The sequence below is a fragment of the Girardinichthys multiradiatus genome, chromosome 3 (genome assembly GCF_021462225.1).
Source record: "Girardinichthys multiradiatus isolate DD_20200921_A chromosome 3, DD_fGirMul_XY1, whole genome shotgun sequence".
Classification (NCBI taxonomy): Eukaryota; Metazoa; Chordata; class Actinopteri; order Cyprinodontiformes; family Goodeidae; genus Girardinichthys; species Girardinichthys multiradiatus.
This window is the reverse complement of record NC_061796.1, coordinates 18763708-18788329: the sequence shown is the minus strand read 5'-3', so window position 1 is coordinate 18788329 and position 24622 is coordinate 18763708. Positions and strand designations below refer to the sequence as shown.

Below are 24622 nucleotides of genomic sequence, written 5' to 3'. Positions count from 1 at the left end.
CGGAGGAGGAGGTGTGATGGTGTGGGGGGGATTTGCTGGTGACACTGTTGGGGATTTATTCAAAATTGAAGGCATACTGAACCAGCATGGCTACCACAGCATCTTGCAGCGGCATGCTATTCCATCTGGTTTGCTTTAAGTTGGACCATCATTTATTTTTCAACAGGACAATGACCTCAAACACACCTCCAGGCTGTGTAAGGGCTATTTGACCAAGAAGGAGAGTGATGGGGTGCTGCGCCAGATGACCTGGCCTCCACAGTTACCGGACCTGAACCCAATCGAGATGGTTTGGGGTGAGCTGGACCGCAGAGTGAAGGCAAAAGGGCCAACAAGTGCTAAGCATCTCTGGGAACTCCTTCAAGACTGTTGGAAAACCATTTCAGGTGACTACCTCTTGAAGCTCATCAACAGAATGCCAAGAGTGTGCGGAGCAGTAATCAAAGCAAAAGGTGGATACTTTGAAGAACCTAGAATATAAGACATATTTTCAGTTGTTTCACATTTTTTTGTTCAGTATATAATTCCACATGTGTTAATTCATAGTTTTGATGCCTTCAGTGTGAAGCTACAATATTCATAGTCATGAAAATAAAGAAAGCTCTTTGAATGAGAAGGTGTGTCCAAACTTTTGGTCTGTACTGTAGTTCATGTTTAACCATGCTCACGACATGGCTCCTGGGACTGCAGTGTCATTTCTAACTCCAAAACCAAATCCTTTTCTGGTTTATGCTATTTTGAAGTTGTTTTAAAAATAACATACAAAATCCTTGTTGCTAAGAATATCTTCACATCTCCTGGCGACCTTGCAATGAGTTCCTCTTTTAATGTATCTACTCCAGTCTGAAGTGTCATTTTGGTACTCTTGGACAGGTCTCTGGTACATGTGGAGAGCCCTATTTATTTCTCTTTGTTTAAACTTTAATTTTACAACATTTCATACTTTAACCATAAACATATCTACACATCCATCGATTCATCAAACTAAATGGATGCATAATAAAGCAACCAAGTCAATGTTAGTTGTGCAATTTAGAATACAGTTTTAGATGTTTTTTTCTTGAACCTGAAACAAAAAATTTAGGATTAAGAGTTGTAATAAAACTTAACAAATATCAAAACAGATTTTTATCTAATGCCAAGAAAGCCAAAATGTATGTTGTTATTATTTAAAAAATGCAGCAATGATATACATCAAGCACTTTCTAATACTAAATAGAGAGAAAAGGGAAACATTGGCAGAAACATTTAAATATTAAGCATTATTTAATATTTAGTATATATTATTTAAATTTAAATTAAATACTACATAGGTAAATTAAAATTTAAATAATGTATTATGCATGACATCTAAGGACACATTATTTATTACTTGAAACCCTGTATAAGGCAAATATCAGATGCTTTCCTTTTCAGCCACTGCACAAATAGATTCAAAAACAACAGGATAAATACTGGGAATATCCATTGGAGGATTTTGCAGATATACCGAATTTGTTTTAAAGTGCTGTATTAAACACCTTTTCATTTCTGCGTAATACAAACTGACGTCGCTGATGGCAGAGCAGGTCATAGCAATTCACTCTAGATAATGAGAATTTTAAATAACAAGAAGGATCAAAATAAAGATTCAAGTTTAGAAAACTCTCTAGAGAATGGATTCCTGCATGGATTCTGATGCATTTTAATTATGTCTAAAATACTTTTTTTCCTGAGGAATACAACTCAGATAAATAGAAACATGATGATCAGACAGAAGAAGCATTTTAATTCAGATGGCTTCGACCGTCTTTGAGCAAGAATATGACCTAATTTATCAATAAGCCATGATGTAAGCTAACAGTGGATGCTGGATGAAGCAAATGGTGTTGTGGATAATGCTCATCTTCAGAGCTTAAACTAATTTCAGTCTGTTTTTATTACTGTTTAAAGAAAAGAATTTGATTTAATGTTTTTCCATTGATTTTGTTTTAATATTCAATTTGTTTCTTGCCCAAGCTGCCATTCTGATGAACACCAAGCCTTGTGTTCTTATTTTGTAAAATCACTGCAAACATATTTCTATAGAAACCCTTTTTTCATTCCCAAACAAATTATTTACTATTTATAATTGAAATATTTGTAGATTGAGAGAAAAATGGAACCGAAGTCAGATTATTTTTTTAAAGTGATCTAATAGATAACTACTTACTTTTCTTTATAGTTTCCTGCATTTACAAACACACAGTGTTATGCCAGTTTATCCTTAACAATTAGTAATTCTAAATTCAGTTCAGCCAACTGTTAAACTGTTATTGCATAGTCAAAATCAGACAATATTAAAGAAAAACTGCCTGATACTGCAAGTCGAAGTTGTATTTGACAAAGTGTCAGATGAATTCTGCAGTCATAAAATCAAATTAGATAAATGTGGTTATAAGGGAGATAAATCACAGTGATGTTCCTCTTTAATAAAATTTTGATTCCCTTTAAGACTAAATCTTCAGTGATGTGAAATAAAGACAGCTGTGCTATTCTTTTGGCTACTTACCTGCAGGATGATCTGAGAGAAGATTTAGAAGCTTCAGCTTTCCTTCTTCTCTTTGCTGTGTCTCCCATCCATGAACAACAAAATTAGAGTGCAAAAACACCCTCAGTTAGTTTTAAGGGTTGTAGCATCAAGCTTCAGTATCCTTACATGTAAACCGAAGTTGAAAACAGTCAAGTTTAAAGTGGGGGAGTCCTGCATTACCAGTGTGGGTCCTCCCAAATACAATAAAAATGACAATAAATGAAGTTTATGACAATAAATGTTTGCAAACAGTTGAGCTTACACACAGACACTCAGCAGTCACTCAGCACTCACCTCAAGAGAAAATGCTGTGGCTCTTTCTACATGAAATATCCAAAATTTGCCTTAAAAACAGTCTAAATCTCACATCCACCTCCAAAGAGAGCACCATTAAATGATGTGAGGGTGAGCTGTGTTTACTTCACGTTTGTCATGTAAAAACAACATTGTTCAGTTTAAAGTTCTGAAAAATGTGGACTTCAATGATTAGCACATTTCTTTGAACACATTCATGGACAGAACTGCAAACATACCATGGTAAACCAGAGAGAATCATGGGGCTTTGACTCTCACCAAAATTTCATTTTCATTAGTTGTTTATGGGGAAACGTGGAGAATTATGCCTCTAAATGACCGAGAGCTGACAGTGTTTTCCTCTGGGCCCTGATCTCTCTGTGTTTAGTTTATCCCTTTATTTATTTCCATTTTTTTGATTGCATATTTGGTGTTTTCTCCCCCTCGGCTGGACACTTTGTCCTCATGCTCTCTGCCTCGTTCTCCTCATGCCAGTCCTCTTCCTCCTCCTCTTCTCTGCCTAGGCCCACTGTGACTGATAAATTATTCGTGGGCATGCTCTGAGGGCCCAGGGGCTGTTCATTCCTGTACACAGAGTACTTGCATTGATCCAGCCTCTGGTTCAACTTAATTGGAAACCCAGTTACACCAGCTACAGACACACTCCCTCGCACAAACCCAGAGCATGCACACATGCTCAAACATATGCTTTTAGAAAGTGCAATGGATGACAAGTGGTAATAATAAACACATATGGTGTACTGGACTAGTTACACTGTACATTAATACAACAGTGAATAGACTAGGTGCATAGTTATTACATATGTCAACTGATTTACTCAACACATGGACACATGCACAATTGCCAAATGCATTAAAATCTAAAAGTGTTAATGATTTAACAGCTATTAGCATTAAATATGTTTGGAAACCTAATGCATAAAAAGAAAATGTACATGCAGAAATGTGTATGTATAGAATTTGAACTAGAAGAATAAATAGATCAACAGAAACATCTGCACACACACAAATACACACATGCATTGTAGCACAGCATTTTTTAGCAGGGCTAAAGTGGAGTAACAGTTCACAGTGGAGCAATATGAAGACCCATGTTTATCGATTTGACGGAGACATTGACTATCATACGGCTAATAGATTACATCAGACACATCGGAGTGGCCCAGTCAATGAGGCCTGATCCTATTAACTGGGGATTTGTAAACATTTGTGTGCTCACTGTGACGGCTGCTGTAGTGCTTTGTGAGCCTTATCAACGGGAAGATGGCTGTAAAGGTCTGGAGGATACTCATAGATGGTTGGCTTCAATTTTTACAAGCCATTGATTACCCACCTTCATCTTCTATTCATTGCTGTTGTGGTTTAGTTTTTTGTTTGTTTTCATCTGCAGTTGATATTGCAATGATAAAAGTACTTTGTTGGAATTGTCATTAGCAGTGACCAGAAGCATCATTGAACTTCATGAAAATCAGTCCAGAAAGAAGAGCACATAGATCTTTCACAGATAGAAATCTTCAGCTGGGCGTGGTGCTAGTGCAGCGGTAGACTAAGGCACTTATGTATATAGAGGCTTCGGCCCTCAATGCAGATGTCCCCTGGTTCAAGTCCCGGCCATGGTTACCTGGGCTGCATGTCTTACTCTCTCTTCAACCGATTTCCTGTCTGCCAACTTTCAAAGAAACAAATGACAATGTTCTATCAGGCAAATTTTAGTCTAGCCATTGTGTTGTTCTGACACCTGTTAGATTATGAATCTGAGAATATTATTTAATTTTAATATTTTATCAAATAATATTTTGGTCTGTTAAGGGTTATCCTGTGAATACCAGCCCAGTAAGGCAATGGTATTAGGACAAAATAGAAAGGTGTTAGACGAGCTCTGACATTATTGAACAGCATAAACTCTGCACACACATGGAATGAATTCACACAATTTCTTAAAATACAAGAATGTATTAACAATAATAAGTCAACTCAAAGTCAAACATATTTCAATCAACAAACTCTTTACTATGCTAAAACAATCCAACTAACTACCAAGCAGAATTAAAGAATAACGAGGACCAATAGGCTATGTACAATATAAACAAGTTAATTAAAGATGATTGAGAACCATTACCAAAAGAGTGATGCAACATTACCATGCAATGTTTATGTTTGAGAACCAAGGATTTTCTTGAAGAATCTGGAAATGAAGTTAAGTTAGTCTTGGAAATAACTTAGACAACCATTCACAATGCAAGATCAGATAAAATATTATTTTAATAACATTATGTTTTAAGAATGATCTGCTGAATAAAACCAACTTTCTGGATGACTAATTCTCAACGGGGTCTCATTAGCTGCCTTTATTTTTTTTAATAATATTTAAAGAAATATTATTAACGAAATATTTGGGAAAAGAGCCAAATCTTTCTGGAGAAATTGGGGTCAATGGTGTTTACTTATTTATCAAATTTAGTAAAATGATGTTAGGGACACATTATTTACTGGATTGAAACCTAACCTTTCTGGGTAAATATTATTTGGCAGCAAGCACGTGTCCTTAGCTGTTAGCAGTTGAAGCTAACAAAGGAGGCTGATAGCTTAGCACTAGAATCAAACACACACCTTTAAAAATACCATCAATAAAAGGGTTCAAATGCATAAGCGCAGACGGCGCGTTATGGCCGATCTTCTGTGTTTAATATCACCCTTTAAATAAAGTTTGTCTTAACTTTAAAAACCCACAAACACAGAACACAACCTGAGCACGTGTGCTGCAGATATTGTGCTAGCACCAAGATAGCTGAGTTCAACACAAACAAACCAAACTTCATAAAATGGAAATACGTTTAGATTATTTCATTCAAAATCACTTCTATCTCTCTGCCCAAACACTTAACCTCATGAAATGTGGTGAGGAACGTTGTCCAAGGCGGCGAAGTTTGAAGAAACGTCCACAGTCTTTAAACGGTTAGCTACAGCCAACCTCCTTAGCTGTGGGGAGTGGCGGCTGTTCCTTCGGCCGGCCAAAACTGCACATTACCACGGTGATGCGGTCTCGGTTGTCCTTCCTTCAGACTGGAAAAACCGCTTCACTCGGCTTGTAGAGACACGTCTCTAGTGGGGACTTCTCTGGGACAGTTTGCTTCTGCAGGCCTCAGAGAGAAAGTAAGCAATGCTTATACCTTAATTTACCCCTTTTTATGAATGAATACCGGATTCTTTCAACAGTAATTCATCAGTACTTAACTTAGTGCAACTTAGTGATTGATGACCCTTGGATCCAGTTTGAAGAGTTTATGTCTGTTTGTCAGCAAAGAGACATTAGCGCGTTGCCTCTCCGGCCAGTCTCTCAGCGGAGTCCGGGTGGTAGAGACCGGACTATTGGAAAGGGGTGTGCTTGTATCCAGCCAGTGGCATCATGGGAAGTCCGCTGTTATTTGATCACCAAATAAACCAGCCTGACATGTTGTGGAACAAATTCCACCACATGAACACCCCAGCTGTCAAACACAAACCAACCACTACAGCTACAGATTCAACACAACAGTGGCTCAAATGTTGCAGCGAGGACTCAATCATAACATTATTGCACCTAGCATTACATTATGCAGACAAGTTTATTATAGATATACAGTTATAGAAATTGAAAGTGAAAATGCCCTGTGATGGACTGGCAACCTGTTCCTTTCATTTAATGACTGTTGGAGTCCTCCCCATAACCTTGCAAAAATAAGCGAGTATAGCTAAAGTATGGGTGGATGAGCGTGAAATTTAGGACATTGCTGAACTTTTATTCCCAGATGCTTAGCTGATTGTTTCATAAAACAAGACAGTACAGAAAAGTAGACTGCAAAAATTAGAAAACAGGGTTATGACTGCTGGGTAAAGCAAGGTGATGCAAATCATTCCACACCTCCCATGAAAGTTAAACTTGTCCAATCTCATTATGATTGGAAAAGCCTGCACTTTTATATCAACATTAGCAAGAGCCTGCTGTAGGGCCAGTGATGACATTTTAGGCTTTTTGGGGGCTTCTTTAGATCTGCTTTCTGGGTGAACTTGCTTGGAAGACCAGACCTGGGCATATTGACAGTTGTATTCAATGTACTTGTACGCTATTTTCTGTACAGTGGAATGACTGATATCAGAATCTTTTGAGACATCCTTTAATTCCTTAAAAGACTCAAATGCTACTTCTTCCCGAATTCTGAAACCTGACAACTCTTTTAATGTTTTAATGGTGTTCATTGTCAGTCAGGATCATACTAAACTAAATATCTGTGGTTTAAACTGAGCAAACACTCCTCAAAGTGCTAAATAACACCATTCTAACCATTTGCACCTGATGCAGTACACCTGGGTGTGTTTTTTAACCATTTTAGGTGGGAAGAAATCTGCGGGTCTCCTATTATTTTCCTCACCTGAATTATATTTTTCATGTCTTTTCTTCTGTTTTTTGAGTTTTGTTTATGTTAATTTTTCAGCATTGTTAAAATTGATATTAATTACCTGTATGTCCAAATATGTTTAAAATACACACAGGCTGTTGCAGGTCCCTATTGTTCTAGTATGAATTTTTAGTGCTGTATGCACAGTAATGTTTACTTAAAGTGCGTCTGACATCGAATGTTCGTGATAAATCAAATTACATTTATGGAAAGGAAACATTGATAAAATACTTTAAAAAGTAAATTCATACCACTGAAATAAAGATGCAGCAGAGTCAGGAGAAGAAAGTCAGTTTTCATCAGATGGCAGAGCACCAGTGCTGCAGCGTGTGGACTGTCATCTAATTCAACCAGAGTGTTTTTTTTGCCGGATGCCGGAGCATGGCTCGAGTCAATATGCATGAATCATACCGCACTACCAGGAAACAGAACGAGCACAACATCTGGATTTTCAAAATAATTCACTAATGACGGATTAGATCTCGCTATATTAATAAATACACACATATATTTATATATACAAATGTGTATATATTAGCAGTTGTTAACATTAGATCAATTAGATCAGTTACTGGGTTCACTAAGGTATTATAAACCGAATAATTTAACATTAAATCCACCAAATTAAGCAACAAATATAGCTTCGCTGCACTTAGTGAACTCACCCATTGTAGAACAAAACATGAAAATATTCGGATGCATAAAACAAGAAATGAAGCAGTTTAACTGGTTTAACTTCCTCAAAATGAGTTGTTTTGGACTTGGTACCGCATTTATCACTGGCTTTTATTGCACGATCTCCGTATGGTTCTTGGAGCTCCTCCGGGCTTTGCAGCAGACCGGACTGGAGCAGATACAGTGTAAATCCAGGGTTACAGTAAATATACAGCACTGAGTGAAACAACCTGAGGAGAAGCTGAGCAGCAGCAGCAGCAGACACAAGGGACGATTTAAGATCTGAAGACTATCTGGTGTCACTTTTTTTTAACTTTATATTAGAATCTTTAGAGAAACATTTATCTAAATATATCATATGCGCCTGCAATTGATTTTATTTTAATAATAATAATAATCATTTTGGCTTTTGCAAATAGGAAGTGTTCTTACTTGATCTTTTTAGCAACAGCAGCAACAACCTTTTCTTTGGCGATCTTTTCATCCATCAGATGAACTGAACAGCATGGCTATAGACTCTGCTTCAACATTCTCCTTCATCTGAAAGATATCCTGACCTTTGACATCATTTCTCTTGTAAATTCAGAGGTTTCTTGTTTGAAGAAGTTTGCCAAAAAGTCCTTTGATCCCAACTGGCTGTGCTTGGTGGGATCATTTCATCTGTCCCTCCTCAGTTTTCCAGCTCTGATCCTCTTTGCTTCAGGAAAGTAGTGCAGACTAATGGCTGATGTTGTAGTATTGCTGGCACCACCAGCAATGCACTGTTTCACAATATTAACACTGTTTTTAACGCAACTTGGCTTCAACCTGAACCATTTATCATTGACACTCACACATTGAATGACCGGAGACTTCCCCCTAGACGTCATTTCCGGGCGACTTTGGACTTGCAAAATTTAACATCGAAATATGCTTATTTTGTGTCACAGTTGTCTTTTAATCCTATAATTTTTTTGGTCTTTAATCCTATTATTATGTCAGTTAAAGCCCAGTTCCTTCAATATTAAGATGTTTTCTTTCAAATTCTACATTTGTGGGAAAAGCGTGTCACAGGCACTTTAAAATCAGGCAGACTTTCTGACATACCAAGTGGGTTCATTCACAGAACTTGATTAGATGAAAAGTCAGTCTATCAAAGTTATTAAGACATATTATTGGTCTTATCTGAAAAAGTAATTGCTCCCTTGTTAGATCTTGAATGACTGTGCTTAACCACATTGTTTGGAAAGCTGACAACAGTAAAAGCCATTACCCACAATGCAAAAAAATGGCATAGTGGTTGAACCTTCCCAAGAATAGACTACCAAAATTAGTCCTTGCATGCATCGACAACTCATTCTGGAGGTAAAAAAAAAACAACACAGGACATCATCTAAAACATTTCAGGCCTCACTTACCTCACTTTAAGCCAAAATGGACACGGCTGGGCAAAAATTGTTCTTAGGGAGCCTTCCAATACCAAAACAACTGCTGAGCAAAAAGAACCCAAAGGCCAATCTTGCATTTCCAAAAATATGTGTTGATTATTAACCAGACTTTTGGGGAAATATTTGGTGGGCTGAAAGGGACAAAAGCGGAACTAACACAGCATTTCAGAAAAACAACTACCGACCAACAATCAAACTTTGTGGTGGTAGCGTGATGGTGTGGGGCCACTTTGCTGCTTCGATCCTGGGCGACTTGATGTATTTAAAGGAATTCTGACTTCAGCCTGCTATTACTCGCTTCCAAATAGCTCAAAACAAAAAAAGATCTTGAGATTCAGATGCTGTGTAGCACAAAAGCCCTAAAATGCAGCTGAATCAAAAATAATTCTGTAAAGGAGAATAGGCAAAAATGACGGAGCCTAGCAAGAGCAGCGGGTAAAAAAAAAAAATAAAGCCAGTGGAAATCTGTGCTCACACTTTTCTATACTGTGCGCTCAGTTTTGCAATCTGTTCGCACAGATTACAAGACTGTGCTCTCAGTTTCTGCAATCCGTCTACACGGTTTGATAAACTGAGTGCTTCTTTTTGTAATCCGTGCGCTCAGATTACTCAGTAACATCTGTCGAGAAATTGGACGCATGGCCCACATCTGTGAGGTAAGTTCAATGGATCTGTTGTCGTTTATGAATTTAAAACACTGCCATGTTTTAATCAGCACACTTCCCAGCTTGTAAAATGACTATCTTTGCTACACTGAAATAAAACGTTTAAAATGACAGCATATGTCACTGAGAAATCTGCACGCTTGGATTGCAAAACAGAGCGCACAGTTTATCAAACCATGCAGATGAATTGTAGAAACCGAGAGCACAGTCTTGTAATCCATGCATACAGATTGCAAAACTGAGCGCACAGTTTAGTAAAGTGTGAGTATGGATTTCCACCGGCTTTGTTTTTTTTTTTTATCCTCTGACACTTGCTGCTCTCCATTAAAAATCCTCCATAGCAATGTAAAAAACTAAAGGCCAGTCATCACAAATGCTTTTTTTGCCACCAGTGGTGGCACAAGTAGGTATTAAGATTAGGGGGTATTTACTTTTTCTCATAGGCCTAGGTTGGTGTTGATAGCTTTATTACCGTAAAAGAACATTTTTGTGGTTACTAGGTTATTTTTTTCTGATATTGCAGTTTATTTAATCGTAAACATTTACGTGTGACAAAACAGCAAAATGAGAAGAAATCTGTAAGGAGCAAAATACTTTTTTTACACCACTGTATATTCTGAAAACTTTTTTTTTAAAATCATTTCTAAAAAATTGCAGCGGGGGTTTATTATAAATGTATTCATGTTCATATAAGATGCCACAAATAATCAGAGTTGAGTTCTCCGGTTCTCATCAACGGCAATAAATAATTAAAATCCTAAATTCTTTAGTCTGAGTTCAGTGTTTTTGTCAAACAGGGACCTTTTGTAAAAAGAAAAGAAAACTCAGCTAATGATTCAGTTCATCTAGAGTCCATTACAGCATAAGTAATTCTTCTGTTTAACCAGCACTACGGTAAATGCAGGTTGTGGAGTTTTCAGATTAATTTTGCGGTCTAAACCTATTCACATGTCCCTTCAGGGGTTATGCTGCAAAGAGGAGAGAGAACTCTAAGAGAGAGAGTCAAATAGCTATGTTTTCAGCCAACAGTGTGCTTTTAAGAGCAAAACGACTTCTCCAAAATAAATAGATCTGTGTCACAGACTGCCAGGAGAAAGAAAAGCCCTCGGTTCAATAATTAATTCCTGAGTCGAGGGTTTTGGAGTGCCACTGATTGGGCTGATTTTTTATTTTTTTCTAATTCTGTTATGATACAAAGGAGGCCGTTTGAAGTAATTTGTCCCAGAGAGAGCAGCTTGGAATACCATACATGCTTTGATTTAGCAAAGCAAATTTAATTTTGTTTGCTTTATGCAAACCAGCCGGGGCCACGGGGCTTTCTCTGATTCCACCAGAGGGGTGATGGTGGTGGTGCTGCTTATGATAGAGGTGGGGGAGTGCACACAACAGATTCACGCTGCTGCCACTAATATATAACACACAGCGTGCACGCATACACACAGCAGCATGCAGTGAGCAGCAACAGTTCAGAAGTACAAAGCTTATTCCCCACATAAACACACACACACTCCGCTCCCTTTGAAATCAAAGCTTAAAATAATTGTTTGTGCTTTGTGTTTTGTTTCATTCCATCCATCTATTATTAGTGTTACTGGTATTATTCCTATCATGTTGTTTTAGTTGCCTGTTCTTGCTTCTTGCTGTGGTTCTGTTTTATGCTCCTAATGAAAGCTTCTCTCCTCACTTTTGTTCTGCTTCATTTTTCAAATACGTGAATGGAATCCATCTGTTTATATCTGTGTCTGATAGTTTCTCAAATGTCTAACACCCGAGAGCAGAATAATGAAGAGGGTACTTGTTATTTTGTTCTTTGTCAAGGTGTTTTCTTCACATCTTAGAAAGTTTTGCCACTGAGCAAAACTATGAAAGTGCACATATAGAGGAAGCTGTCTACATATGCAGTGTCTTAAAAACACACTCTTGCTCGCTCTAACTTTTCCACATTTTGTCCCACTATAACCACACACTTTAATGTAAACATATTATAGAGATATAAAGATATAGCCATGGGATTTTTTTTTTTCTTTTTGCTAATTTTTTATGAGCTCCAGCTGAAAACATGGTGATGGCAGTCTAATCCCATGGGGATTTCTTTCCTGCAAGGACAGGGAACCTGGACAGAGTTGATTGGAAGATTGATGGAGCTATATACTGAGCAAGCCTGAAAGAACACCTGTTAGAGGCAGCAGCCAGAGCTACCATGCTATGGTTTAGATCTAAGCATATTTGTGTATTAGATTGGCCCAGTCAAAGTCCAGACTTAAATCATATTGTAAATTGTTTGTTTGTCTGTTTTATTTGAATATGTGCAAGTTATCATCGGTATAACATAAAATTGTAAAGTTTCACATATTCAAAGCAGTGTGTGAAAATTTAGGCCTAACTGTGTTGTACAGCTTTAAGACCCTTCATTTTTTCCCACTGTGCCCAAAAAATGAGTCTGTCTGTGTACAGATGTTGAGGCAGAGATCAGTGACATTTCTCCTTAGAAAAAAATGCTGCTCAGAGTAGGCAGCTGAACAGTTTTCCTTCACTTCATCCAAATCATTTTCTTAGAGAACAATAATAAGTGGATAAAGCAGAAAAAATCCAATTTCCTTTATGCTTTTTATATGCTGGAAAAAAAAAAAACCTCGTTGACGACCCTTTGGTCTTTTGTTATAGAAAACTGAGCTAATATCCTCCAGCTCTCTGCGCAGTTTAAAGGTCTTAATTGGATTCCATTAGTATATTGCTTGACATGACACTTGAGTCGGCTCTATTAGAATTCCCCTGCTTGGGATTAAAACGGGGACTTTTGCTACTTTTGGCTCTCTGGACTCTTTTGTTAAGAATCAAATATTCTTTGTTGGATTCACAATTTTTTGTGACACCATTCTCATAAATGTAAGCTTGATGGGCCTTTTATGTATAGAGGACCTGCTTTTAAAGGTGTGGTAGTGTCTCTTTGCAGCAGCTTATGCATCAATAAAAATTTTGCACTAATACTGTGTAAGCTCTATATGTGAGCCGTATAAATAGAGCTGTAAGTCCTATAAAGCAGTCCTTCAACACCCCTCTTCAGAAACACCAGGGCCTGTTTGTTGTTTCCTGTAAATTTTCTTTCACACTATCACACAAAGTTTAAGTGTTTTCTTTGTGGATTTCTGTTTTAAAATAACCAATCTATGAATTTGTTTGATGTTTTTATGTTGTCATGTCTCTTGTACTAGTCCGGTTTTGACGTGGAGGGATGTTCAACATCTGATTGCCATGACAGCCAAGGTCCCTGACCCCAAAGAGCCGGGCTGGACCATCAATGCAGCAGGATACCATGTCCACCATAGGTATGATGATAAGACCCCACACACTAGTCTAAATTTCCTTATGGGTTACTGTATATATTTTATCATTTGACAGTCCAAAATGTTGAAAGATACTTTATTGCTTAATTTGTTCATGTGTTTTCTTTTATGTTAGGCTTCAAGGGTGAGCTTAACTAACCAGTTGTAATCATACACTGATATGCCTCAATGTAAAATCTCCTGCAGCAACATGGGGTAGATCACCCCTGTTGTTTCCAAAAAACTCACCATAACATTTAAGGACATGGGTTATTGCCATAGGTCTTAATACAGTTACATTGCAGCAAGAAGGCCCTGGGTTTCAATCCAAGCCTGGGATCTTTCTGGCTGGAGTTAGCTTTTTCTCCACATGCATGTGTGGGTTATCTCTAGATACTCTGGCCTCCTTCCACATTCCAACAAATATACATATTAGGGTAAATGGTTTCTCTAAATTATCCTTAGTAGTGAATGTGTCAATGAATGGTGGTATGTCCTGTGTGTCTCTGTGTTGCCCTGGGATGGACTGCGACCGGTCAAGGATGTACCATGCCTCTCACAGAAGTAGGCATGGATAAGCAGTATAGACTCTGGATGGATGAAATTACAGTGAAACATAGATTGCAAAGAAAGGTTTTAACAGTGCAAAGCTAATAGTTATCCAGCTGAAAACTAAGGAGCAGGTGGTGGATATCTGGTACAGACCCACCACACCGACACCAGTGAACATCCAGGGAACTGACATTGAGATAGTGGACTTTTATAAGTACCTGGGTGTTCACCTGAACAGTGAACTTGAGTGGAGTCACAACCCTAATGCTCTTTACAGGAAGGTTCAGAACAGACTTTACCTGGTAAGGAGACTGAGATCTTTCAGGGACTCTCATGAAGACCTTTTTTGACTGTGTGGTGGCATCAGCCATGTTCAGGGGTGTTGTTTGTTGGAGCAGCATCTTGTCTACACCTGCAAGGAAGTGGTTAGATAAGCTCATTATGAATGCTCCTCGACCCACTGCAGATGGTGGGAGATAGAAGAACAATAACATCACTCTATAATTACTGTTAAAAACAGATAGTCCAGTTTCAGATCAATGGTCACAGAATTCAGAGGCTGTTTCTCATTATTCTGTGAGCAACCCAAATCTGATTTGGACTTCACGCATTAATAGCATGTGAACAGCAGGGCAGAGTGAAGGGAGTTGGTTACCTTGCTGAGATGTTGGATGCATGCAACCTGTCACCTGCAGCTCTCCATTCAGCAGCTCACTGTAGTTGCTCTTTAATGTTTTACATTACTTACTGTTAGAACTGATCTGCTGTGTAAAAAGCAAATATTACAGTTGTTTTTTATGTAGATGCACTTAATGTTTGAATATTTTTGATGAGGAGGTTCCATGAAATGAAATATATGGTTTTCATTAGAAGAGCATTGATTTAATATTGGTGTGTTGTGCAGATTTTCTGGATTAAACTGGCATATCTGCGCTATTTACCGTATAAAACAACCCAGCTACCTATGCTTTACAAGCTATTCACAGTACTCTTCAGTGCAGCCTCTGTTTGAGGCTTATTATGGATCCCCTTCCCAACTGGTCCATGCTGCTACTCTGATTGGCCAGCTTCCAGAGACTTCTCCTGAGCAAACGTCTGCCCTTGGATGTATTGATAACTGGAAACCAGACTCAAACATGCTGCCCAGTCATAAAATGAAAATTGCTGGCTTGCCACAGGAACCACAAATATTTTTTGTTTCTGTGTCTGCATCCAAATGTTCCTGTCCAGTGTGTTGATTTTTCACTTCAAACATGACAAAACAAGCATGAAATCATCCAAAGTAATAGCTTTATACATTAAAGTATTACAGGTAAATGTAGGAAAATATTATAAATGATAGTTAAATATTTTTTTTTTAGAATTTATGAACCTGTTAATAGTTGTTTTAATATATATTTTATAGTAGTGGTCAATGGAAAATGCTTTCTTGATCATAAGAGAAAAGAGAGTTACTTCAGTAATTGTGGGAATGCTAAAAAGCATCAAAACTACTGAAATCGCACTGCTGCAGATGCTTTATCCATACGTTTTGTGGCCTATATACTTCTGCAATCTTTGTACTCTTTCAACTATTCAAATATGAGATTACTGTAGCCATTGTGTATTCTTTATAATATAGTTCAATGTAGTTTACACACAATTTATTTTTGAGAAATACCGGGCTTTACTTTTTTTTCTACCTGTCTTGTCCATCATTTAGGCATTCAATACAATGTGATTGATAGCTTTCCTAGTGCCTAGTCTAAAATAATCCCGTTGTTGCAGCATTTACCCGTACTCATCGTTGTCTTCCACTTTATCCGGGACCGGATCACGGGGGCAGTAGACTCAGCAGAGACGCCCAGACATCCCTCTCCCCAGACACCTCCTCCAGCTCCTCCAGGGGGAGCCCAAGGCGTTCCCAGGCCAGCCGAGAGACATAGTCCCTTCAGCGTGTCCTGGGTCGTCCCCTGGGCCTCCCCCCGGTGGGACGTGCCTGGAACACCTCCCGAGGAAGGCGTCCAGGAGGCATCCACTATAGATGCCCGAGCCACCTCAACTGCCTCAGCTCGATGTGGAGGAGTAGCGGCTCTAATCTGAGCTCCTCCTGGATGGCCGAGCTCCTCACCCTATCTCTAAGGGAGTGTCTAGCCACCCTACGGAGGAAGTTCATTTCAGCCGCTTGTATCAGGGATCTCATTCTTTTGGTCATGACCCAAAGTTCATGGCCATAGGTGAGGGTAGGAACGTAGACCGACCGGTAAATCAAGAGCTTCGCTTTTCGGCTCAGCTCTCTCTTCACCACAATGGATTGGCACAGCGCCCCCATTACTTCTGCAACCGTACCGATCTGTCTGTCAATCTCCTGCTCCATTTTTCCGTCACTCGTGAACAAAACCCCAAGATACTTGAACTCCTCCACTTGAGGCAGGAACTTCCCTCCAACCTGAAGAGGACAAGCCACCCTTTTCCAGTCGAGAACCATGGCCTCGGACTTGGAGGAGCTGATCTTCATCCCAGCCGCTTCACACTCGGCTGCAAACCGCCCCAGCGCATGCTGTAAGTCTTGGCTAGTGCCTAGTCTAAAATAATCCCGTTGTTGCAGCATTGTGGCAACGTACAAAATAACAGATAAACAACAATAAGTTGAAGGTCAGTAACCTCATAAACTAAGCAAATAGAAAATTATACTAACAACTGTAGCAACAATAATGAGGCAACCAAAGCCACAGGAGTTTCACACTTACTTACAAATTAGCTATGAACAGCCTGCGCACAGGCAGATGACACCTGCACATATTGCCACCAATGTTTAAACATACATAGACATGAGTCTATGCACATGTGCGGAGAAGGGAAAAAAATTATGTTTTGGTTGCGAGGATTAGTACTGCGAGGGACCCCAACAGCACCCAAGGCTCACTGAGCAAGCGGAGCCAGACCTGGCCCAGCACAGGACCAGACAGCTCCCAGAGCCGAGATGAGCCAAAGAAGCCTCCACCCTAAAGAGACCGGTACTAGGATCCCAGGGGAGGGACAGCAGATGCACCTTTAGGCCCAAAGAAAAACCACATGGGGCACGAGAAGATTTATCCCCCATGAGCAATGAGAACCCTGACCTAAGGCCTGCCCACCAGGGGCACAACCAGGCCCAGAAGCCCAGTGCGATCCAGGAGAAGTAGGTCAGGATATCAGGGAAGCAGGAAGGAGCCTCTTAACCCACCACCCAGCAAGACTCGCCAGAGCCCCCTGCAGTGGCCCCACTCATGGCCCCAGGACTGAATTAGATGTAGCTGAGAACTGCCCCACATCCCACCCAGGGACCTATTACCAGGAAGGCAGACAAGAGCATAAGCCCAGTGCAGCCAGGGATCAGGCCCCCAGGCGCTAAGAGAGCCCAAGGTACCCATGATGACCCTCACTGCCAGAAAAAGGGTATGTCAAACACCAGAAGAACCCAGGCCCCCAAGTCACCCAGGCGCAACCAGTACCCCAAGGGGACTAATTAACAATCAGTTTTGCCAGTTTTTATAATTAAACCTTTGAACAATTTCAGTTTCAGTTCAGCTTTTTAATCTTATTTTAGATCACTCCTTCAGCCTGTAGAATTCACACTGTATTTTTGCAGAAAATATGATTTTTGTGGTTCAAAATAAAATTAATGGTTTTATGTATTTTACTGTAGAAATGAAGTATTGAATACAGTCATGGAAAAAAAGAAAGTAGATATTTCTTTTTTAATTCTAGTGTTTTATGTATCATGATTTAATAAATATTATCTGGTCATTATCAGGTTTGGATTTTATTTTAATCTAACCCCAAATGATCAAAAACACATGATAGATTCCCCACTGTAGTTACTTATTAAACCGAAAGTGAACAAAAGCATTTGAACCTTAAAGTCCCACAGTATGTTTTATCACACTTAAGAGAGATGATCTTGCAATATTGAGATGCTATTATCACACTCTCAGCATGCCTCAGCATATACCTGTAAGGATTTAGAGAAACAGAGCATACTGTCTCCCTCAGACTGTATGCATTTAGACTCTCAGAGAGAGCGAATGAGCCATCTTATACATTTTTCAGTGACTGTCAAAGCAATGACATATCGGTAGTCAATTATAGTGTTTGAGATTGTTTTATTTGCTATCTGCCTCGCTCAAACTCCCTCTCCTCACCTTTAACTGACCATCATCACCTCTTCATCTTGTTTCTTTTACAGAGCTTTTTTTTTTTAACCTTATGTTCTCTCCATGCCTTTTCCTCCCCTCCATCTACTCTTTCCCAGCATGCGGTGTCATAAAATAGATTGTAATTGCTGTGTTGGTGTGAAAAGAATGGATTAATTAAAATATAATGATGCCGATCACAGCAGCGAGCGTCTGCTGAAATCTGTCCATTTAGGGGGCTGTGGCAGAGGACTTGTAATGCCCTGATCATGCTTTAGCGGCCATTTAAATTATATTAATTATAAGGAATGGTTTATTGCATGGGTAAGAAGGGGTTGACTACAGCATCACTTAGTGTCCTTGTATATTGAAAAAGACATACAACATGCATGGATTACAGTTTTAAAAAATCTAAGATAAGACTAAAAATGCTTTGGTTATGTTTATCTTGAGAAAGTGCGTTTTTTATTCCACAAATGCTCCTTGTTGTGTTTTTACAAATAGCATAAAGGTTTAATGAATCTCAAATTGTGTCTTAAACAATCACTGTTCAGACTAAATTTATTCACATCAGGTTTGATCATTTTAATTATTTTAGATTTTCAGACATCAGATCAAATACAGCACAGATTCTTTAAAACCTGTGAAATAGCCATCTTTAGCTGTGTTAGTGGCGGTTAGCCAGTCGCGGTAGTAGCTATTTCCTACTCACAGTACCTTTCATGTGTTGTCTGTCAATCTGTTACCATTTCTTTTGTTTATCCAAATTGCTGCCACACAACAATTCAAAAGTGCTGGAGGCTCCTTCAGTACTTGTGTAATCAACTAGGATCAGTCCAACGAGAAAACCTTGTCGAGCCCTTTCAACACACCTGCAGACTTATTGTTGCTAACTCCTCAGTAAGCAAATAATCTATTTATTCACAATAGTTGCTAAATAATGTTAAATGTCATCATCTAATTTGCATGATCGGCCATCTATGTGCATTGCAATGGACACTGAAGGAGAGATGGAAAATATGTTGACAAATGAGTGAAAAACAGCCTTTATATGTTTAGAACATACATGTAACCCTTTGAAGTCGGTAAATCAGTTGACATTCATTAAATTATTTAAGTACAGTGAAAAATAAACGTTTATATTTGCATCCCACCGTAACTGAAAGGGGATCAGCCAGTGTTAGCTGTCTGCAATTTGTTAGTAGCCTAGATGTGGTGGGAGGTACTGACTGCACCTGGGAGACCACTGTTAGAGCTAGGGGATAGTGTTGGGACCCACAGTATGTGGGTCCCAACACATACTTGGGACCCACCTGCTACTCATTAAGAAGAGTAAGAACAATACATGCTTTACCAAGTATGCAAAGATCTCAAATAACACAAGATTTGTCACTTGTCTATTTTTTTCAAAATGAGTTGTTTGAGGTGTCTGAAAACTCACAAATAGAGACAAAGTTAGCAACGGTAACTTAATCTCTTATTTAAAGCTGCAGTAGAACGTTTTGAGAAAACCTTGGATTTAGCATAAAAATTTGAACAGGTATACCTGAGAGGTCCGTCCCCATTGCTCTCTGTGTGCTTACAGCCTTCCCACCACAGTGGAGCCTGCCATGAACGTGCAGGCTAGTAAGCAGGGCCACTGATGATGGCACATTAACAGCTATGGCCCATTCACTGGTAGGAACGAAACATCAACGATATGCTTTGCACTGACTATGGTCTGCCAATACTTTGACTACAAACTTGGTCCTCAAGTCATTAGCACAGCTGCAGCACACCGGCAATCTTGAGCTAGAAGAACGGTACGCGCTGTGCGGAGGAGTGTGAGGCGCGCTTACACAAGTGTGATATACACTGCTAAGACATTCCTGCTGGCTCTGATTGGTTGTTTCTGACCGGGAGCAGCGTATCTCTGCAAATTGCAGTAGGACCACTGGGAGGAGCCAGTGGAGCTTAATTTTTTTCACAGATTACCTGTTCCATATTCTACTTTTAGGACATAGTGACAGTTTTAACAAATATGTAGAACATATTTGTTTTTGTTTTTTAGAAAAGTTACCTATTGCAGCTTTAAACAAAATTAGAGTCTCAAACAATATTCAACAGGATGTACAGTTTATAGCACTCACCTTCATCTCTGGGCCTCAATACCCAGAAGTCACATTTTGGAGGTGACCGAATTACATTTGTGGGACAGATTTCATTTTTGACAAAAAATATTGGGGCAATTAAAAATCATGAGATCTTTGTATACTCCTAGTTATATCTATAGGGTTATATCTCAGTAGAGTTTGGTTTATGTTCATTTGTTTTGCTGAAGGTGAGCAGGACAGTAACAGGATGGATTTAAAAAGCTGAAACTACAGTGATATGTCTGAAAGATATTAATTCCCTTTTCAAATTAGAAAGTCACGAAGCCATTGAATTCAACCTTAAACATTTCATTGAGAGCCTGTGCGGATTGGGGACAGATGGTTGCAGTGGGAGCAGTGGCTGCATGGCTTTACAAAAGCTGCAGAAAAAATGCCTTCCTTAAGGATGATGTGTGAGTTGATGTGTGAGTATATGCATGTGTGTTTGTGGATTTGTGAGGCTTGCTGCATGGAAGGAATTGGTCGCCCACATCCCGGCGTTTCCATCTGTCTGACCTCTATATAGACTAGGAGCTTTACAAACTTTAACAATGTCGTTGAGCGACCCCCAACCTCAAACCCTCCACCCAGCGCTACCGCCACCACATCGACAATAAACATGTCAGCCGCCACACGCCACAGCAATCTGCCATCAGATTTACTGTGCATGAAATATAGTGGTGCCTTTATTGGTCCAAAGAGTTGTCACTCATAATTTATAGGCTGTTGCCAGGCCGGCTGTGATGTCAGCCGCCTCCCAGGCCCCTTGGGGGATTCAAAAAGAAGGGGGGGGGCAAGTGATAGAGATGAGGGGTGAAGTTGGGTGAGAGGCTGAGATATAGGAGGGAAGAAAAGTTTGAGGCTGTGTGAGAGCAAGGAGAGAGAACAGGACTAAGAGGCAAAAGGTGATAGAGCAGGGTGAAAGAAGGAAAGAAATAATACACATTCATCCTGTTCCTTTTTGTTGTGAGTTTATCAACTTGAGGGAGTGAAAGTGCCAGTTTTTTTTTCTTAGCCCCAGAAAAAGATCTCCCCCAACATGCTGAAAGTTACTCTGTATTCGTTGAACACACCTATTGTTCACACGTTCAGCAAAGTAAAATAAATTAATCTGTGATTCATATCTCTGCTCCAAGCTCTTCTAACCCAGAAGTATAAAACAAATGTAGAGTCTTGTGTTAGGGGCTTTAAATGAACAGAGAAGAAGAAGAACATCCAAACAAGCTTAATTTTACTTAATCTCTTTTGATAACATAGGTGAAACTACAGTGATTAACCTGTGGGATATTTGGATAGAAAATAACAGTGGTGGAACAGATCAAAGAGAAGCTGACCTCGACGAGAATACAAAGGGAAAATCAAGGAGAATGTATGATGTTGAAATGGTTTATTTGGGGGAGAAAGTGTTATGTCATTAAAAAATGAGATAAGATTCAATCCATCTTTTGAAAAATGATGCTAAGCTCACAAAGGACTATTAGAATGTTTACATTTGCTGCATTTTGTTCCATATCAATATAATTAATTGCCTCCATTTTCAAATTAAAAGTACATTACAACACAATTAAGGATGCAAATGAGTCTGAGGGTGTCGCAAGGAGCCAGAAAAAGTGAAAGAGCGACTGAATTGATGTATGAGCATTTCTGTGATTTTTTTTTTTTTTGTGTGTTAGGTGTGTCGCTCTGCATCTTTGTGTGACTGTCTAATTGTGTATTCAAATATAAAAAGTCTCTTGCTGCAATTGTTGAAGAGGAAGACACAGTGTTGAAACCAACAGCATAGAGGAACATAAATCAAAGCTTTGCAGTAATAAACAACATAGTAATTAGGTCACTCTTCTCTCAGTAACTGATGAACCAGATCAACAGATACTGTTATTCTTTTTGTTTGTAAGTCCTGCGGCACACATTAGGAACTCATCCAACTTTAACAAACCACTCGCATTTCTGATCATATTTCTTTATCTATGCCTCCGACCCCCACCAAGCATGCTCCATGAATGACATCTACATCAGCCTGGAAACCAGGAACAGTAAAACATCATTTTGCTATAACCTTCCCTCTTCGGAGGGATAACAGATATAAAAGTATATAGCCTGTGGTTTACTGCAGCTCCTCACTCCGCCTCTCCTTATGCAGCCGAGTAGCTGCATGCTGGGCTGATGGATGCTGGGCATCGGCCGTCTTTTAATTGCTCGTAAATTTTTGATCTAGGGAAAACGCCACGTTCTCCATGTCCCCCGGCGACATGGGTGACGGAGCACTCAGGGAATAAAGGAGCTGCCGTGAGCAGAAGACAGGAGAAAGAAAAATAGACATCAAAATGACTCTCTTTGGAAAATACTGACAGCTGTACTAAACTAAGATATAGTACAGTTACATTGTTGTGAAAGAGTACAGATTTATTCCATGTATGATTTTTTTGTTTTGTTTTGTTATTCTTACACATTTCAGATGACCAAACAAACAATAATATCAAACAAAGATAACCAGAGTAAATACAAAATTGAGTTTTCAAATGAGAATTCAATTTACTGGGGTAAAAAACTATTCAAACCAACTTGGCCTCATGTTAAAAAGTAATCCACCCTCTTGTTAAACCATATAAGAACTGTGAATAATGACATTCTTTGGAAAGCTGATTAGGCCTGATTACTGGCAGACCGGTAGAATCAAGACACCACTTAAAGAGAACCTGTCTGACAACATGAAGTATGCTAAAACATCTCAAAAACAACACATCAATTCAAGATGACATGAGCAACAAAGTCATTGACATCTGTCAGTCTGGAAAAACCAACACAGTGTTTCAGGGGAAAATAAAAACATATAGATGATTAAACATGGTGGTGGTGTCTTGAAGACTGGCCCGAATTGATGGAGCCATTAATTCTGCTCTCTACTAGAAAATTGAGAAAGAAAATGTCCAGCCATCAGTTCAGGACTTTAAGCTTAAGTACACTTTGATTCTGCAGCACAATGATAATCAGCAGCCCAACAGCAGATGCACCTCTCAAATGTCCAAAAGTTAAAAAAAAGGAATCAGTCTTATTAGACTCTGCCTCTGTATATGTTATAAGCAACTCAGGTTCTTCATTTCAGATGAATGTGTTGTACCTCTAACTTGCTGTTAATTATCTAATCGTTAATCATTATAACTTTTAGGTATTTCTGTACATTTGCTTACTTATTCTACAGACTGACAAAATATCACTGCAGAATTACTATAGCATTTTAAAGGGGACATGTCATACTTTTAAAATCTTCCTTTTTGCAGTAAAAGGTGTGGCCTATATAAAGTGGAAATACAATGCTTTGGTCTTAATTCCTTGCTTTTGTAGCTCCACAGGTTCTTCTTTTACCCCTGTTCTGAGGACGCTTCTGAGAGCAACTCGTTTTAGTGTCGTTTCTTTAAATGCTGTTCAGGCACTTCACTCCCGGCCCCCCTCCAGTTCAAAGTGCGCTCAATTCCACCCCGTTTGGTCATTTTTGTAGTTTGATAGCAGAGCTACAATTATCTAGAGGTGCAGAAACAAGACAAAAACGACAAAAACAGAGCACCGCTGTTTATGTAATAATACTATTCACAACACACAGTACGGTTCTGTCCTCAAGGAGCTAACATAAGCAGAAGGCATGATGCTACTGCTATCGGAACAATGGCCAGGATGTCATATCAGCATACAGTAAATTAAATGTCTAAAATAAAGTTTGTTGTCTGTCAGAGTTAGACATACTGATAAACTCAGAGAAGGTATGCAATGAAGACACAAGCGAGTCAAAGTTATCTTTGGCTGGCCAGGGAGAGTCAGTCCATTCTCTCAGAGGAGCTGCCCTGTGTCACAGCCTTTTATTAAGAACAGGAAAAAAAACACTCATGTTATGGTGCGTTCACACCGAATGCGGTTTCTGCGAAAGGAGTGGCCGATTTACATGTTATCCCTATGTAGAGGCGCAATTCAGGAGTGGCGTGGCGCGGTGCGGAGGACACGGAGGACACGACACGGAAGTCACGCCAAACAAAGCGGGAGTGAAGCGGGAGCGATGGACGAGTTGAAAAATCTGAACTTTTTCCTAAATTCGCGTCGCGTCAACCAATCAGGGACTGGATGTGGCTGTGACGTAGGGTGAAAGACCGCAGCGGAGAAGAAGCGGTTGTCAGTGAAGATGGAGGACCAGATCATAGTGGCAGTTTCAATGACTTTCACATATTGATACCATATATTTGTTTCATATACATGTGCTATATCTTGATAAAAAATATCATGGAATCCTTCATTGATCCACCTTTTAACCTTCATGATGGGGCTTTGTTCATCAAACAAAATTAATAAGGTTAAGGTACAAAAACCAGCTATGATTAATTGCTTCAATAACATTTTTCAAACCTT

The 24622-nt window shown here is 39.2% G+C and overlaps 1 protein-coding gene across 1 annotated transcript in view; it reads left to right on the top strand.

Annotated features, from left to right (window-relative positions):
* LOC124865699 (furin-like protease kpc-1) overlaps window positions 1–24622 on the top strand; it is a 312042-nt gene that overhangs the window by 199800 nt on the left and 87620 nt on the right. The window contains exon 13 of the mRNA XM_047361035.1: window positions 13282–13395. Coding sequence (XP_047216991.1) covers window positions 13282–13395 — 114 coding nt within the window. The remainder of the gene's footprint in view (window positions 1–13281; window positions 13396–24622) is intronic.